The following is a 19943-nucleotide window of genomic DNA, read 5'->3' as shown; positions in this document are numbered from 1 at the left end:
AGCCAATTAAGTGTTTATCCAAAAAGAAATTACAACTGAAATGAGATAAACAGTTAACAGTCTACGCAGCTGCCTCAAAGCTGGGATTCGAACTTACAACCTTTCCAAAACCAAAGTCTTAACCGCTGAACCACTGACAGGATTTTGGAGGCAGGGGAGGGTGAAACCCCCCCCCAAAAAAAAAACTTAATTATCTGCATGATTGAACTTAATACCAGAAGGGTTAATACTGAACAGAGTAGGTGCTCATTTTCCATGTTTTATGCTGCGTAGCCTGAAACGTGTCCACTATTTGGGCAAAAAGCCACACATCAATAATTCACACTTCCTGTATCATGAAGTCTTTTCAGGACAAACCACATCGTCCCTCATTCGTCCTTCTCCGCCTCAAACGACTCCAACTCGGGTTCGTTCCAGCACCCTGCAGTGTGGTGTGTTGTGTGTGCCTGCGCCAAGACACACACACGCACACATTTCAAACACACTCATGCACACAGACTCACCGTTTTCTTTGCCGCTGCGTCGCAGTCCACGTCTGACGTCTTGAATTCGGGGGTCGAAACGGCAGCGTTGGACGGCATCATCGAAACCAAACCCGACTACTTGCGATGCATTTAGAAATGAACGCGAATGAAAAAGAAAGTTATTCTGGGGCGATGTTGCTGATCCACCTTCCGTCCTTCAGATCCTCCTTCTCCCTGCGGAAGAAAATACATTTATACGTCATTAAAAGAACTAATTACCGAATTATTTGAAAAGAAGCAAGGGGAAAAAAAAAACCCTACTTTTATTTTACATTAACGGTACCCCTTCACTCGTAAAAACGTAGACAGTCAGCACCGGAAATGTCTAAAAGTTCGTACAAGAACTATAAGTCAGTCATCGTCACTTTTACGTACAACTACACCTTCGCATTTTATGCTACGCCTCTTAACTTTTGTCCATGTTTTCCCCTCATAACAGTGTGCCTTCCTGTCCCAGCAACAGTCTGTTTGAGACACTGAACGACTCCACAAGCAAAATAAAGGAGTCCATAAGCATCATTCGCGTTTTAGTTACATTAGATATCATCAAACACGCGACAAAGCAGTGGGGGATGGTTAATTTTCGACGTTTGCGCAGATCAATCCAAGTTTCTTGGAGGGAAAACTTACAACAACTGTGGTGGTTTTATCTTATCCGGTCATGTCCGACCGCTCGTTTAACGCGTACGAAGGAAAATAAAGCTTGGAAGGAAGCAGCATAGATTGTGAGCGTACGCATGATGCTAGTACGAAGCAGAGTACGTACGGTAACGTGTAAACCATGCATGTTTTCTCTTCAGGACGGGTCACGTCCGTATGCAACAAAAGTACCAGTCAGTCAGAGACCAACTACAAGCGACAGACGGACTTGCAACACTCTCATGCGAATGCTGACTCAATCGGACATTGTGTAAACGTTATTTTCTGGCCAAATGATTCTTTCAAGCGAATCAACTTTGGCAAATCAAATTTGATTCTTTTGAATGTTGTGAGTCGAGTTCAGGAGTACGGAAGCCGAGAGAGGCCCTTCATATAATCCTTTTTTTTTTTTTTATTCACCTTGTTATCCCGAGATAACGACATAATTAATTCAGGATCTCGAGAAAACAACACAACTAATTCGAGATCTCGAGAAAACAAAACCGTTATTTTAGGGCTGCACGATTATGGAAAAAATGATAATCACGATTATCTTGATCAAAATTGTAATCACGATTATTCTTGATGTTAGGGAAATCACTTAAATTTTATTTCACTATATTCAAACAAACAATATGAACAGCTTTCAGTGCAGAATGAAATTTAAAAGAGAAATTCTGATTTCCAAATGACAAATAAACGAAATTTATCCAAGAAATTACCAAAGGATGAAGGAACTGAAAACTCAGTTGCAACAATTACATAGCATTATACTGAGGCCTACAAGTTTTTAGCTAGAAAGACCAGCCTATCAACATGCTCTGGCTTTAAACATGAGCGAAGGCAGGTCACAACATTGCCTCCAGTGCTAAATACGCTCAATCTGTTACCTACTCTCACGCTATCACCCCTTGAAGAAGATACCGCCAGTGTTGCCAGACACTGCTGACGTTTTCCAGCCCAAAATATGTTCAAATCCGCCAAAATGCACTTAAAACCGCCCAATCTAGCAACACTGGATACCGCTGCACTGAAGCTCTGCGCACTTGGCTTGCTTGCTTATTTAGGTGGAGTAATGAAACCTTACATGCGTCGGTTCGCCCCCTAATGGTTTGGTGGAGTACTAGTCAAAAAGTGCTTGATCAGATATGCAGCAGAGCTCGCATTTTAAATGGAAATAAATCGCGATTTTCATTTAATTTAATCGTGGCAGCCAAAATCGCGATTATCAATTAAATTCGATTAATTGTGCAGCCCTACGTTATTTTGAGATCTCAAGAAAACAAAACAGTTATGTCATGATCTCGAGTAAACAGCTGAGAAATGGTTCATTCAGGTGCGCCAAGAGACTTGTGATATGCTGACTTTGGGGCTATTTCTCATTCTGTATGGACGCAACTTTGGTCATTAGAATGTCTGGAATAATCGATCACCTATTAAGGCAATATTCTGATCAGGGGTTGACACAGGGAGAGATTGCATTAAGTCTTTTAATAAGGGATAATTTCAAAATTAGTCCGCGGCACCTCCGCAGAAGCTCTGCTAGAAATCTCAGCTGTTTTCTCGAGATCATGAAATAATTGTTTTGTTTTCTCGAGATCTCGAATTAGTTGTGTTGTTTTCTCGAGATCCTGAATTAATTATGTCGTTATCTCGGGATAACAAGGTGAATAAAAAAAGATTATATGAAGGGCCTCTCGCGGCTTCCGTACAAGAGACACATGAGCGCTGCTTTGTTTTATCAAGCCAGCGTGTGTTTTATTGTGCAAACGCTTCAATTGATTTAAAGAAGTCGTTTAAAACGAATGAATCGTTCGCTAGTCACTCATCGCCCTTTAATACGTCTTAAATGTGTCCTGGAGCAGCTGTAATACAGACACAAAATGAGGTAAAACGATGTGGGCTTTTCATCAGCTACAAAGGTGGCAATTTGACCATCAATCAATCGTGCTTTATGTAGAAGCAAAACAAGAGGGGTTTTTTTTAAACATCATTATCTTGTTGGTTCATGGCGGCGCAGTCAGCATTTTTTATTTTTTTTGGCGGGAAAGAGGAATGAAGATAAGCAAGCAAGTCCTGGCAGAAGCAGAACGGAGAGTCACTGTAATGTAAAAGGCCTCCCACGTGGGACTCGCCTGTGTAACATGGCGCTGACTGAATCGTTGCCAGTTTCTATCCTGAGCTGTGCTGCGTACTTCAGCTCCAACTACAGCGCCTCGCTAGCGTGGAGAATCCTGGACGCTAATGCTGGTGTTGCTCAGACTGTTGCGAAGTGCTGCACAATTCAATTTGGGACTTTTCCTGCCCAGAATTCCATTATAGCCTTCACTGAGACCACAGAAGTCCAAAACGTTGCTGTATCCTTACCGTACAGCTTGCTTAGTTAAATAATGAGCTAGTTAATACCCATGAGGCGAATCCTTTTGCTAGCTGTATCGATCTAAAAGTTAAAAGAAACCGATATCTAAAAATTTTATCATACTGTAATTGCTACGACAGTTTAACATGATATGGCTGAAGTTTTGTGAGAACGTGGTTGCTAGCGAACTTGGAAATACAATACGTACGTTCAGCATAACCTGGCTAATGACAGAGGCGAAATATTTAGCCAGCAAACCATTTATATAGGCGCAAGGTCAGTCGAAACAATACACATGGGAATATCAACATTTCACTTAGCCTGGTAAATCATGAAGAGGGGAAAGAAAAAAAACCCCTCCGTATAGACCCCTTTCACTGACGTCACCCGAAACCGGAAGTAAACAGACCCTGCGCCATTTTGGAAGACCAACAAACTCGAGATAAGGGGATAATAACGGCAGCGGTATGTGAACCCACGAGAATAAAGTGCAGTGGCAAACGACTTAAACAAACAAATCTGAGCTGTTTTATTTATGATTTATTGGCCCAACAGTAGACTTGAAAGAAACCTGTGTGAGACTTGGCAAAAAACTGTGGATATAATGGATAAGTCTGTGCATGATCTGCGGACACTTTGAGGTAAGCAGACGCAAGAAATTCAGATTTAAAACATGCTAAAGTGGCCCCAAGTTGATAACTGTATGAGGAGCAAGCCTCCCAGACTTCTACAATTTAATAATAATAATAATTTAGGATGGTTTGGGGCTTGCTCGCTGCTGCCAGGTTGGTTGTTGAGTAGCCTGACTGTTTTTTTTTGTTGTTGTTCTTGCGTGTGGTATCATTGTTGACGCGAGGTTGTTTTTTGAACATGCCAATGCGGACACGATTTCCCCTGATGAGTTATGACTTCAGACGCGATGCGTGTGTGGAGTCCGCGTGATATGTGTGTAAGATAGGCTTCTCATGTGTTTGGAGATCCGCTCCAAGACAAGCGCAAGCACACACACACCCAAGGGAAAAAAAAAGGGGCCCCCCGAAAATATCGGCATAGTTCGAACACTGAGTGTAGGCACTGGGTGTAAACAACAAATAGTTTACAATGTCTGGGTAGCAAACAGATGGCAGAATTGGTGTCCGGTCCTCCTTATGTTTCCATTCTCCCTTGCCCCGAGTCTTATCATATGGGTCAAACCCATCAATCACAGCCAGTTTCTCCACATACCGTGCCCTTTCTGCAGCTGGTAATGTACTCGCATAACCAGACTTATCAGCCATCGTGTCACTTTACTCTCGCTCGTACTTTGTTTTATATTGAGAGTGCATGTACTTGGTTTTCCAATATGGCGCCTAACAAAATCTCGCGGCGCGGTGACGTCATGTGAAAGGGGTCTATAGCTAATATTACATTTAGCATCAACCGCTAAGTCAACTTCCACAAGTACTAGCATGCTGAGAAACATCAACAACAAGGAGTATGTTAACAAGTTTTTCTTAGAATCAGTTAATTCTGTTGCGAGTTTGTGAATTAATTCGAATTTTATACATTTGCAGAAAAGATTAGATGACACTAAAAAAGTATATCTGCAGAATGACACTTTTGTTGCGGCTTTTTTTCCTCCTTCTTCCGTTTTTGTTGTTTTGACTGTCCTGTTTTATCTAGTCATGATTTAAGCTAGTTAACGACTGAGGCTTAAGGTTTTGCTAGCTGTTCTTTCAAATAATCTAAAAGGTACAATTAAAAAAAGCAGACAAAACTGACCAGAAGATCAACATTTCCCTCAGATTTATTAGTAAAAATAAAAAAAATAATCAAATTTAAAAAAAAAACCTAACATTACATGCTTAGCATCAACTGCTAAGAAAGTCTTCATGGTTTCTGCTATATTTGTGGAAATCTCAATACTATATTTAGATAGCCTTGTGTCTAAACAAGCTACATTAACTATAAAATAAACAAATAAACAAAACAAAACTATCCAGAAGATCAACATTTCCCTCAGATTTGTTGGTAAACTGCTCAGAAAAGATTCCACATGACTAAAATTACACTTAGCATTGACCGCTAACTCAAATTTCAAGGGCTCTGCTAGAGTGGGAACCACTAGTGCTGCGTCACAAGTCATAAACTCAGAGTTATAAGAATTTTTTGATAATAATACTTGACATTTAGCATAATATAAATTTAGTATAACATGAATATGTAATACTGTAATTTATTCATATACTCGGTTGCTTCAATTTAGTAAAGAAAGAAAGAAAGAAAGCTAAATGCAAAGTAAAACCTATTTCCGAAACCACAGTGATGTTTTCATGTGATTATAACAAAAATAATACCATTTTAAATGCATTTTCGATAATTACTTCATATACATAACAAACTCAACTGAAATCTTCACGTATAAAAAGGAACACTTAATTCCAAACATCAACATGCAACACCATCGCTTCTACGTTTTTGTTTTTTTTTGGGGGGGGGGGATGGATAGTATGCTTTACACACACCGTTAGATATTTGTGTGTGCGTTCTTTTGAGTTGGTGAGACGCCTCTGACAGGAGTGGTATGGAAACCCTGCAGGGACTTGCAGGAACCTGTAGACTGTTTCTGTAGGATAAAACGGCGATGTTGGGTTCTGCATGACACATTTCAGCAAGGATCTTACTCATCAGTTTCAGTGTAGGAGGTTTAAAAAAAAAAAAACCCTGCATGACATTATCGAGAAATCAGTGAGACCGGTAGAGTGGGTTTGATATGCTGTCTGTGAGGAAAACTCTGAACGTTCATGGAAGGAGTCTCCAGTGTCAGCGCTTTGTAACAGTCAGAAGTGAAGCTATAACTTTGCATTTTCAAAAAATTAATATTGAATAACTAACATTTCGGGGCGGCACGGTGGTGTAGTGGTTCGCGCTGTCGCCTCACAGCAAGAAGGTCCGGGTTCGAGCCCCGTGGCCGGCGAGGGCCTTTCTGTGAGGAGTTTGCATGTTCTCCCCGTGTCCGCGTGGGTTTCCTCCGGGTGCTCCGGTTTCCCCCACAGTCCAAAGACATGCAGGTTAGGTTAACTGGTGACTCTAAATTGACCGTAGGTGTGAATGTGAGTGTGAATGGTTGTCTGTGTCTATGTGTCAGCCCTGTGATGATCTGGCGACTTGTCCAGGGTGTACCCCGCCTTTCGCCCATAGTCAGCTGGGATAGGCTCCAGCTTGCCTGCGACCCTGTAGAACAGGATAAAGCGGCTAGAGATAATGAGATGAGAACTGACATTTCAGACACTATACTCTGATAAGCCACAACATTAAAACCACTGACAGGTGAAGCGAATAACGTTGATCATCTCATTACAGTGGCACCTGTTAAGGGGTGGGATATATTAGGCAGCAAGAGAACAGTCAGTTCTCGAAGTCGATGTGTTGGAAGCAGGAAAAATGGGCAAACATAAGGATCTGACCTACTTTGACAAGGGCCAGATTGTGATGGCTAGATGACTGGGTCATTTCTCCAAAATGGCACATCTTGTGGGGTGTTCCTGGTATGCAGTGGTTAGTACCAAACAAAAGTGGTCCAAGGAAGGATAGCCGGTGAACCGTCAACAGGGTTATGGGTGTCGAGGGTTCACTGGGGCATGAAGGCTAGCCCATATGGTCCAATCCCACAGAAGAGTTACTGTAGCACAAACTGCTGAAAAAGTTAACGCTGGCTAAAACAGAAAGGTGCCAGCCAGGGCTCGAAATTAACTTTTTTTCCTTTGTGTTCCCCAGTGGTCCCGAATTCTGTGTTGTATTGTCCCGAATGGAAGCAATAGTGTCCCCATTTTTTTCCTCTCTGAAATAACCAGTGGTTAATATTATCATATGAAGTTACTATTATATTTGTAACTATGCGATTTTGAACCCTTTATATCATTTTTTCAATAAGTCACAAAACACAAGCGACACATGTCCTATACATCATCTACTTCAAAATTACAGTTATTGCATTTTCAGTTTATTAAACTTTGGCGATCTCACTGTATGAATAGATACCCGTTTATTTAAAGGGGCCAACTAGCTCATTCAGAAAATGTTTCAACTCCCGACATCTGCAGTACACTTTAGCTGAAAATAAGACCCCTTTTATGTTCATTTCATCTACTTATACCTTGAATATCTGTTGGCACTTATAAGGCCAACTTATAATTTTCACCATTACCGTTATCCATTTTTATGAACTTTCCGTTATCCATTACCGTTATCCATTTTTATGAACTTTCGCTGCCGAAACGTGGGTGCAAATGTTAGCAACATCAGCATAGTGGCAGGTCCGAGCCTAGTTGTGCTGCTGACTGACTAAACTTTCTGAACTAGAAAGACACCAAGAAAACTCACTTATTCTGTTGAACGGTATCTTCCGTCAATATCATCCACATCATTCCTGTTGTATTTTATAACGTGTCTAACAGTGTTCATTAAGTTCATTCAGTTGCTAGCGTTGCCTGCAGACCAGGCGATGACACTTTGGATCCTGAAGGTCCCGGAGACGTTATGTCTGGGCTTTCAGTTTCTTCCCCGCGGTCGGTCCGCTTCAACCACTTAAGCATTTTTGTTCTGGCAAGAGTCGGCGCAGCGTGTGCGGTAGCAATTCCATTCTAAGTCCATATAATGCGGACTCCGGCCGAAGATTCTAGAACAGAATGCGCTGCTCTGTAGCCTATGGATGCAGGTGCATCGAAAGTGTAGCTACTATGTATTTTTCGCTGTTAACGTTTTAAAATTAAAATTGACAAATTAGGTGAATGTCTACGTACGGTATGTGTTACGGCTTTGTAAATAATATTAATGTAGAACTTTTTTTCTAGATCTATTTTTTTCCATTGTCCCAGGATTGTCCCAGATATGATAATTTTGTGTCCCGATGACATTTTTTATGGTCCCCGGGACGTCGGGACACCGTTAGTTTCGAGCGCTGGAGCCAGCGTTAACCTTTTTAGCAGTTTGTGCTACAGGAGCTCTTCTGTGGGATCGGACCATATGGGCTAGCCTTCGTGCCCCAATGAGCCTTCGACACTCATGACCCTGTCGCCAGTTCACTGGTTGTCCTTCCTTGGACCACTTTTGGTACTAACCACTGGGAACACCCTACAAGACCTGCCGTTTTGGAGAAATGACCCAGTCATCTAGTTATCACAATCTGGCCCTTGTTAAAGTCTCTCAGATCCTTATGTTTGGACCTACCAAAAGGTTGTCCACCTACCAAAAGTGGTCCAAGGAAGGACAACCAGTGAACTGGCGACAGTGTCGTGGGTGTCGAAGGTTCACTGGGGCACGAAGGCTAGCCCATATGGTCCGATCCCACAAAAGACTTACTGTAGCACAAACTGCTGAAAAAGTTAATGCTGGCTAAAACAGAAAGGGCTTCCTTTGGACCACTTTTGGTAGGTACTAACCACTGGGAACACCCTACAAGACCTGCCATTTTGGAGAAATGACCCAGTCATCTAGCTATCACAATCTTGTTAAAGTCTCTCAGATCCTTATGTTTGCCCATTTTTCCTGCTTCCAACACATCAATTTCTTCAAGAACTGACGGTTCTCTTGGTGCCCAATATATCCCACCCCTCGACAGGTGCCACTGTCATGAGATAAATCAAATGTTATTCACTTCACCTCTCTCAGTGATCATAATGTTATGGCTGATCGGTGCATACCTGAACGTTTTGTTTATTTTTGTTCTGCTAGTGAAAATAGATCCTGAAGAAGCCACACTCACTCACTTTATAGCACATCGACTAGCTGGCTGGCTCGCTCACATTGATTTGTACATTTACGTTAAAGGTGCTTCCAGTAGAACTGGCTACCTTTCTACCATAAGTCAAATGTTATAGTCTTGAAAAACGTTTCGTTTCCACATCCGCTGCTAAATCGCTAACACTAATATATTAACCGTTTCTAACTAGGAAGTGGAATTTTATGTGGAGAACACAAGTGAGAACTTGCTCGTAACATTCAACAACATTAAAGGGCTGATGACACGTTTTTGACATCTTTGGCGATGTTTTATAACATAAAAAGTAATTGGGCAATTCCATGTAAATGTCAACCTCACCATGCAAAAATAAAGCAACATGTAATACATCAAAACCACTCCCAGAGATATCACCTAGGCCTGTATTTTACAGATGTGAATAAGTTGAACCAATCTGTAACCAACCTAATATGTCACTGTCAGTCTTTCTTTCTTATAATGTAAACCCCAAGCTAAAATCAACTTTGATCATGTACAATTCTATATTATTGCCACAAGCCACAGAAATGTATGCTAAAATCCACAAAACAGCAAAACAATAGCCATCCTAAATATTATTTAAGAACTTTGATAGTTTTAGCTGATATTTAGAGAGTTTTTCAAAGGGTTATGGTGGTTAAATTGCTGATTTTCTAAACATATGCCATGTCTATTTCAGACGCGTCACATCCATAACGGAATTTCGTCACATCCATAACGCTGACTTTTCCTTCCGAAACTCTGCATGAAATACAAAATATTTTAAACAAAGATTTTTTAATATTCACCTTGGACCCCTCTATCAAATGGATATCTCCATTTCGACATTAGGTTTACAATTTCACAGAGTTTGATAAAAATGTACAGTCACCCAAGAAAAGTGATACTTTTTCTGTCACATCCATAACGCATCTTTTATTGGCATTTTCTGGCATGCCCTAGATGTACTATGGGAATTGTTCTTGTTCTATCACTTCTCCAGTATGGTACAGCCTTAAAATATGCAACACCTGTTTAAATACTGGGAGACAATAAAACATGCACTGGGTCATTTGTTGCCATTTTGAGTTCAAGTGTCACGTCCATAACGCTGGAATTGCTCAATTCCCGATGATCCATATATTAATTCACGAAGGCGCCTATTTTACAAGTTATGATAAAAAACACGGCTATTTGGGCAAATTTGACAGGGCTGCAGCACCCAAGAGACGAATGAGGAGGAGGGGCTTCCCAGCTTAAAAGAATTGCTTGGGTGTTCAGTTCAGCACAAACGTGTGTTACTACCATCAGCAGTGCCTACACAGTGTTGCCAGATTGGGATTTTTCCCACCCAGTTGAGCGGTTTCAAGTGCATTTTGGTGGGTTTTGAACATATTTTGGGCTGGAAAACGTTAGTTTCCAGCCCAAAATATGTTCAAAACCTACCAAAATGCACTTGAAACCGCTCAACTGGGCGGGAAAAATCCCAATCTGGCAACACTGCCAGTATTCCGGAGGGGGTCTACTAGTAGCTATGCCGGATCCAAAGACAGTCCTCCTGTCAGAACATGTGTTGTGAAACGACATAAGATAAAGGTACGTAGAGCTATAGATTCTACATGATAATCATAAATGTAATCATAAAGTCGCCGTGATATCAGTCATGTATTTGCTTGTGAAAGCTTGCGGCTTTCATGTAACTGCCACCTAGCAACGAGAGGCAAAGGGTAAAGAGAGTAGGCTATCATAGATTCTATTCGGAAGAGATCAACACAATTCTAGACTCCCAGAAGAGGAAGAGCTAGTACTAGAGAGTTCACCGGCGTTTTCATGCGCCATTTCCATTGAGTAGAACCAGAGTAGAACCATAGGATGTCTATGAGTAGAACAGCCAGTGAACCGCAGCGTGTTCTCCCGCTGACGTCACAACATGGCCGCGAGCCACGGACCCAGTTTTCTTGCGCTGTGCAATTAAAAGTTGGATATTTGCGTAACAACAGCTTCTTTTCACGTAATTATAACAGAAATCTAACATGTTTGCCATGTTGTATAGTTTATTTAAGAAATTGCATAGAGTCATGTTCGTGTCATCAGCCCTTTAAATGTCACTACAAATGGATTTAATATATGGTGTCGTAAACAAACACTGATTGTTGTCCTAGAATCATACACACCCAAGTGTTTTTCTCAAATCCCTTAGATATATTAAGATTTTGCGAGTTCCCAAATGCGCATTATGAATTTTCTGCGACCCCAAGCCTTGACCACTTGACATTTTTTTATTCCACATTTATAATTTCCATATTTTCATAAATTATTTGTTGTTCCGCTCAGAGTCACTTGTTTATCAAGGAATTAGCGAAAAACGAGGTAGCTAGATGAACGTCATGACTCACACCGTTTCAAAATAGGAGCCCATTTCATAGATAGAGCGACACTTGTTATATATTTGTAAAAAATTAAATGAATTAAATTAAAAGAGGAAATTGTGAGATTCTCTCATGACTCCGTTTGTAAATCAAGTGACCCTCATGACCCCTAGTTTGGAGGTCTTACACTCAGGAGTTGGACGTTCTTAATCCATGTAAGAAGTGTGTACCTCTAACGTAAAGCCGTAAGCATTAATCATCAAGCTTAAGGAGCACTTATGTCAAATCAGTACAGTATTAAAGTCGAAGGAGTGTACGGTATAAAGCACGGCATAAATCTGCAGGCTGCTCACTGACTCTCACAACACGCTCCGGTGTACAGATCTCAACACCCAATGACAATAATAACACCAATATGTATAATGATTATAACACGCATAATACAACACTAATAGACAGATGACAAGTGAACTGAAACATGGACTATACATTAGAACCTACAAGAACATCAAAAACTTTTATAAATAATCAATCACACACTCGCTCATTAATCAGTGCCTGTTAAAAAAAAAGGCCAGACTCCAGTGCATGAGCACACCACAGTGCTCCAACACTGAATAAACACCTACTGTACACGTGTTGCATTAGCACATTTAGTGTTTAATTAACTCTTACAATATTAATTTAACAGCTACACAGTTACACTATTATTACGGAATAGACTAATATTAAAGCAACGTAGAATGAAGAGCTTGTAATTCATTCATTGAATTAACCCTGACTTCGAAAACACCTTGCGCGAACACCTACAGGGCTGTTTTAAATCTTATAACACCGATATTACATCTACGTCGTTTAATAACTGTCACAGGGTTTAACAAAAATCCTTTTATTCTGAAATAACCCCTACAAGACTGCACTGTCTAATCAGGTGTTAATTCAACATTACTAGAGTTGTATAAACACTTAACATTTTAATGCAACCCTGTAGGTGTTAATTCAACACTGTACAGTGTTTAACATGGAGAGAGTTGCATTAAGAAGTGTATTGATTCGATTTATTAAATAGATTTGAACAGTGGTGAATTAATACATACAGGGCTGCATCAAGACATTTAGTCTTTAATCGACTCTTATAGTATTGAATTAACGCATACAAACTGCACACTATTCCGACAGACTGTACACTCAAGAGCCTATTAAACACTTAATCTCTTAATCCAACAGCATACTAAGAAGACTATTACAGTGCTAAATTAACACCCACACGTGTGCATTAGTACACTCAGTGTTTAACAGACTCGTACAGTACTGAATTAATACATACAGGTTGGCCTTAAGACAGTGGCTAAATACAGTGTTATGGTGTTGAGTCAACAGCCACTGGGTTGCATTAAGACTTTGTGTCTAACTGACTCAAGCAGTGTTAATTCAACACCTACATTTTGTTGTCCTGAGATGCAGTTTGGTGGTGTTGAATAAAGGCATCGTACAGTATTTCTGCAACTTACAATCTTGAATTAACACCCACATGGCTGCATTCATATAGTAAGTGTTTAATAGTCTCTTACAGTGTTCAGTTGCCTTTACAGAAACACTATTATCTCAAACAGCTTACCAAGCATGTCAAAAGTGGCTTGAGACATGGTCGTTGAGGTGTTTGATTCAGTGCTTGAGAGATTGTATTGAGTATCGTATGCTCTGTCAAATTAACACCCACAAGGTTGCATACAGTGTTGAATTAACGCCCATGGACTTGTATGCAGTGTTAAAGTAACATCAAAAGAGTTGCATCAAGACTTTCACTGTTTAATACACTCTCAGTGTTGAATTAATACCTACAGAGTTGCACTAAGACATTGTTTAATACTCTCTTACAGTGTTGAATTAAACAGGTTTTAATTAACACCTGCAGGGATCCAGTGTTGAATCAACACCTACAGAGTTGCACTAAGACATTAAGTGTTCAAGACATTTTTACAGTGTTGAATTAACACACACAGGGCTTCATACAGTTTTTTTTAATTAACACCTACAGAGTCGCACAATTACATCAAGTGTTTAAATCAACACTGTATGAAAACGTATTAAACACCCACAGGGCTCCATACAGTGTTGAATGAACACCTACAGAGTTCCATACAGCACTGAATCCACACCTACAGAGTTCCATACAGTGTTGAATCAACACCTACAGAGTTGCACGAAGACAATAAATGTTTAATACTCTGACAGCGTTAAATTAATACCTTCAGGGTTGCACCAAGACATTGTCAGGTGTTAATACTCTCCTACAGTGTTAAATTAGTACCTACAGGATTGCACCAAGACATTGTTTAATACACTCTTACAGTGTTGAATCAACACCTACAAAGATACATTAAGTGTTTAATAGTCTCCTAGAGTGTTGAATTACCACCTACTGGGTTGCATTAAAACATTAAAATGTTTAATACTCTCCTACAATGTTAAATTAATACCTACAGGGTTGCACAAAGATGTCATCAGGTGTTAATACTCTCCTACAGTGTTGAATCAACACCTACAGAGTTCCATACAGCATTGAATCCACACCTACAGTGTTCCACAGTGTTGAATCAACACCTACAGAGTTGCACTAAGTCATTAAGTGTTTAATACTCCCCTACAGTGTTGAATCAACACCTACAGAGTTGCATTAAGACATTAAGTGCTTAATACTCTCCTTCAGTGTTGAATCAACACCTACAGGGTTGCACTACAGTGTTGAATCAACACCTACAGGGTTGCACTAAGTCATTAAGTGCTTAATACTCTCCTACAGTGTTGAATCAACACCTACAGAGTTGCACTGTCATTAAGTGTTTAATACTCTCCTACAGTGTTGAATCAACACCTACAGGGTTGCACTGCCATTAAGTGTTTAATACTCTCCTACAATGTTGAATCAACACCTACAGGGTTGCACTAAGTCATTAAGTGTTTAATACTCTCCTACAGTGTTGAATCAACACCTACAGGGGTGCACTAAGTCATTAAGTGTTTAATACTCTCCTACAGTGTTGAATCAACACCTACAGGGTTGCACTGTCATTAAGTGTTTAAGACTCTCCTACAGTGTTGAATCAACACCTACAGGGTTGCACTGTCATTAAGTGTTTAATACTCGCCTACAGTGTTGAATCAACACCTACAGGGGTGCACTAAGTCATTAAGTGTTTAATACTCTCCTACAGTGTTGAATCAACACCTACAGGGGTGCACTAAGTCATTAAGTGTTTAATACTCTCCTACAGTGTTGAATCAACATCTACAGGGGTGCAATGTCATTAAGTGTTTAATACTCTCCTACAGTGTTGAATTAACACCTACAGAGTTGTACTAAGTCATTAAGTGTTTAATACTCTCCTACAGTGTTGAATCAACACCTACAGGGTTGCACTGCCATTAAGTGTTTAATACTCGCCTACAGTGTTGAATCAACACCTACAGGGTTGCACTGCCATTAAGTGTTTAATACTCTCCTACAATGTTGAATCAACACCTACAGGGGTGCACTAAGTCATTAAGTGTTTAATACTCTCCAACAGTGTTGAATCAACACCTACAGGGTTGCACTAAGACATTAAGTGTTTAATACTCTCCTACAGTGTTGAATCAACACCTCCAGGGTTGTACTAAGTCATTAAGTGTTTAATACTCTCCTACAGTGTTGATTCAACACCTACACAGTTGCACTAAGACATTACATTAATTCTCTCCTACAGTGCTGAATCAACACGTACAGGGTTGCACTAAGTCATTAAGTGTTTACTACTCTCCTACAGTGTTGATTCAACACCTACAGGGCTGCACTAAGTCATTAAGTGTTTAATACTCTCCTACAGTGTTGAATCAACACCTACAGGGTTGCACTAAGTCATTAAGTGTTTAATACTCTCCTACAGTGTTGATTCAACACCTACAGGGTTGCACTAAGTCATTAAGTGTTTAATACTCTCCTACAGTGTTGAATTAACACCTACAGAGTTGCACTAAGTCATTAAGTGTTTAATACTCTCCTACAGTGTTGATTCAACACCTACAGGGTTGCACTAAGTCATTAAGAGTTTAATACTCTCATACAGTGTTGAATCAACACCTACAGGGTTGCACTAAGTCATTAAGCGTTTAATACTCTCCTGCAGTGTTGAATCAACACCTACAGGGTTGCACTAAGTCATTAAGAGTTTAATACTCTCATACAGTGTTGAATCAACACCTACAGGGTTGCACTAAGTCATTAAGTTTTTAATACTCTCCTACAGTGTTGAATCAACACCTACAGGGTTGCACTAAGTCATTAAGTGTTTAATACTCTCCTACAGTGTTGATTCAACACCTACAGGGTTGCACTAAGACATTAAGTGTTTAAGACTCTCCTACAGTGTTGAATCAACACCTACAGGGGTGCACTGTCATTAAGTGTTTACTACTCTCCTACAGTGTTGATTCAACACCTACAGGGTTGCACTAAGTCATTAAGTGTTTAATACTCTCCTACAGTGTTGAATCAACACCTACAGGGTTGCACTGTCATTAAGTGTTTAATACTCTCCTACAGTGTTGAATCAACACCTACAGGGTTGCACTAAGTCATTAAGTGTTTACTACTCTCCTACAGTGTTGAATCAACACCTACAGGGTTGCACTAAGTCATTAAGTGTTTAATACTCTCCTACAGTGTTGAATCAACACCTACAGGGTTGCACTAAGTCATTAAGTGTTTACTACTCTCCTACAGTGTTGAATCAACACCTACAGGGTTGCACTAAGTCATTAAGTGTTTAATACTCTCCTACAGTGTTGAATCAACACCTACACGGTTGCACTAAGACATTAAGTTTTTAATACTCTCCTACAGTGTTGAATCAACACCTACAGGGTTGCACTAAGTCATTAAGTGTTTAATACTCTCCTACAGTGTTGATTCAACACCTACAGGGTTGCACTAAGTCATTAAGTGTTTAATACTCTTCTACAGTGTTGAATCAACACCTACAGGGTTGCACTAAGTCATTAAGTGTTTACTACTCTCCTACAGTGTTGAATCAACACCTACAGGGTTGCACTAAGTCATTAAGTGTTTAATACTCTCCTACAGTGTTGAATCAACACCTACACGGTTGCACTAAGACATTAAGTTTTTAATACTCTCCTACAGTGTTGAATCAACACCTACAGGGTTGCACTAAGTCATTAAGTGTTTAATACTCTCCTACAGTGTTGATTCAACACCTACAGGGTTGCACTAAGACATTAAGTGTTTAAGACTCTCCTACAGTGTTGAATCAACACCTACAGGGGTGCACTGTCATTAAGTGTTTACTACTCTCCTACAGTGTTGATTCAACACCTACAGGGTTGCACTAAGTCATTAAGTGTTTAATACTCTCCTACAGTGTTGAATCAACACCTACAGAGTTGCACCAAGTCATTAAGTGTTTAATACTCTCCTACAGTGTTGAATTAACACCTACAGAGTTGTACTGTCATTAAGTGTTTAAGACTCTCCTACAGTGTTGATTCAACACCTACACGGTTGCACTAAGTCATTAAGTGTTTAAGACTCTCCTACAGTGTTGAATCAACACCTACAGGGGTGCCTGTCATTAAGTGTTTAAGACTCTCCTACAGTGTTGATTCAACACCTACAGGGTTGCACTAAGACATTAAGTGTTTAAGACTCTCCTACAGTGTTGAATCAACACCTACAGAGTTGCACCAAGTAATTAAGTGTTTAATACTCTCCTACAGTCTTGAATTAACACCTAGAGTTGTACTGTCATTAAGTGTTTAATACTCTCCTACAGTGTTGATTCAACACCTACAGGGTTGCACTAAGTCATTAAGTGTTTAATACTCTCCTACAGTGTTGAATCAACACCCCCAGAGTTGCACTGTCATTAAGTGTTTAATACTCTCCTACAGTGTTGAATCAACACCTACAGAGTTGCACTAAGTCATTAAGTGTTTAAGACTCTCCTGCAGTGTTGAATCAACACCTACAGAGTTGCACTAAGACATTAAATGTTTAATACTCTCCTACAGTGTTGAATCAACACCTACAGGGTTGCACTAAGTCATTAAGAGTTTAATACTCTCCTACAGTGTTGAATCAACACCTACAGGGTTGCACTGTCATTAAGTGTTTAATACTCTCCTACAGTGTTGAATCAACACCTACAGGGTTGCACTAAGTGATTAAGTGTTTAATACTCTCCTACAGTGTTGAATCAACACCTACAGGGTTGCACTAAGTCATTAAGAGTTTAATACTCTCCTACAGTGTTGAATCAACACCTACAGGGTTGCACTGTCATTAAGTGTTTAATACTCTCCTACAGTGTTGATTCAACACCTACAGGGTTGCACTAAGTCATTAAGTGTTTAAGACTCTCCTGCAGTGTTGAATCAACACCTACAGAGTTGCACTAAGACATTAAATGTTTAATACTCTCCTACAGTGTTGAATCAACACCTACAGGGTTGCACTAAGTCATTAAGAGTTTAATACTCTCCTACAGTGTTGAATCAACACCTACAGGGTTGCACTGTCATTAAGTGTTTAATACTCTCCTACAGTGTTGAATCAACACCTACAGGGTTGCACTAAGTGATTAAGTGTTTAATACTCTCCTACAGTGTTGAATCAACACCTACAGGGTTGCACTAAGTCATTAAGAGTTTAATACTCTCCTACAGTGTTGAATCAACACCTACAGGGTTGCACTGTCATTAAGTGTTTAATACTCTCCTACAGTGTTGATTCAACACCTACAGGGTTGCACTAAGTCATTAAGTGTTTAAGACTCTCCTACAGTGTTGAATCAACACCTACAGGGTTGCACTGTCATTAAGTGTTTAATACTCTCCTACAGTGTTGAATCAACACCTACAGGGTTGCACTGTCATTAAGTGTTTAATACTCTCCTACAGTGTTGAATCAACACCTACAGGGGTGCCTGTCATTAAGTGTTTAAGACTCTCCTACAGTGTTGAATCAACACCTACAGAGTTGCACTAAGACATTAAGTGTTTAATACTCTCCTTCAGTGTTGAATCAACACCTACAGGGTTGCACTAAGACATTAAGTGTTTAATACTCTCCTGCAGTGTTGAATCAACACCTACAGGGTTGCACTGTCATTAAGTGTTTAAGACTCTCCTACAGTGTTGAATCAACACCTACAGGGTTGCACTGTCATTAAGTGTTTAATACACTCCTACAGTGTTGATTCAACACCTACACGGTTGCACTAAGACATTACATGTTTAATACTCTCCTACAGTGTTGAATCAACACCTACAGAGTTGCACTAAGTCATTAAGTGTTTAATACTCCCCTACAGTGTTCAGTTGCCTTTCCACAAACACCGTATGCTGTCCTGATTGAACACCGCAGGGGCTGCGTCTCAAACCGCGCACTAGATTTGTCAAAATCAGGACGCCCCCATAAGGAGCCCCAGTGTGTAGTCCAGTGGTGTTCGGATTGAGACGCGACCGTGTGGTGTTTAATTCAGCGCTGGAGGGATTTATCTCTCTACCGTAAAGTTCCGCGCGGAGAAAAACGTCACCGGGCTCCGGTTATTTTCCACTGACGGCGAATCGGAAGCTTTGCGACCCGTTTCATCATCAGTCTGAGAGGACTGTTATTGTTTTTCCCTCGAAGGTGACTCGTGAGGGCTGAGAAGGAAGGAAGGAAGGAAGGAAGGAAGGAAGGAGAAAAAAACCGGGGGGGGGGGACAAACAAAACGGCGAATCCCGGAGACATACGCCACACCGTTAGATTGCGCGCGCCTCAGCTCGGTTTGGAATAAACACACGGAGGGAAGAAAAGGAAAATAAAAGAGAGAGAGAGAGAGAGAGAGAGAGAGAGAGAGAGAGAGAGAGAGGGAAAAGGTGTGAAGCGTTACCCGTTTCACCGGCCCCAGGCCTGAGCCCCCCTCCGGTTGTCGCTCGCGCGCTGCCCCGTCCCGTCTTCCCTCCTCTCTCTCTCTCTCTCTCTCTCACCCGGTGGCTCGCTCACTGGTGCGCTCACGCGCCGCCGCAGAGCACGTCAGACCGGAAAAGATTCCGCAGGGTCCTAAAAGCGGTGGGAAACTCGGTGTCGTCGGTGCTCGTGACATCACGGGAAAAGCGCGCGCGAGAGTGAGAGTGAGCGCATGCTGGTGACGGTTTGAATCCGACGCACGAGCGCGGAACTCCAGCAAGGGCGTTTAAATTTGAAAAATAACGGACAAAATAAACAAAACACGACACGGGATGAGACCGGAAACGGTTCAGCATGGCAGGAA

At 40.7% G+C, this 19943-nt stretch overlaps 1 protein-coding gene across 10 annotated transcripts in view; it reads right to left on the bottom strand.

The window, feature by feature from the left end:
- The window catches only part of LOC132881277 (DNA (cytosine-5)-methyltransferase 3A-like), a 117923-nt gene extending 98252 nt beyond the window's left edge, over positions 1 to 19671 (bottom strand). For 5 of the 10 annotated variants that reach the window (XM_060913845.1, XM_060913848.1, XM_060913852.1 and 2 more), the window contains exons 1-2: positions 19563 to 19670; positions 504 to 698 (exon numbers count right to left, since the gene is read on the bottom strand). In XM_060913845.1, the coding sequence (XP_060769828.1) occupies positions 504 to 584 (81 nt within the window). In that variant the 5' untranslated portion in view covers positions 585 to 698; positions 19563 to 19670. Of the gene's footprint in view, positions 1 to 503; positions 699 to 785; positions 805 to 19193; positions 19287 to 19562 lie in introns of those variants that run through there. The other 5 variants (XM_060913841.1, XM_060913853.1, XM_060913842.1 and 2 more) reach the window with 5 other exon arrangements.
- Positions 19672 to 19943: the final 272 nt, after the last annotated feature.

The sequence above is a fragment of the Neoarius graeffei genome, chromosome 2, assembly GCF_027579695.1.
Source record: "Neoarius graeffei isolate fNeoGra1 chromosome 2, fNeoGra1.pri, whole genome shotgun sequence".
Lineage (NCBI taxonomy): Eukaryota > Metazoa > Chordata > Actinopteri > Siluriformes > Ariidae > Neoarius > Neoarius graeffei.
Note: the sequence above shows the minus strand (reverse complement) of the source record. Positions and strands in the feature narration are given on the sequence as shown.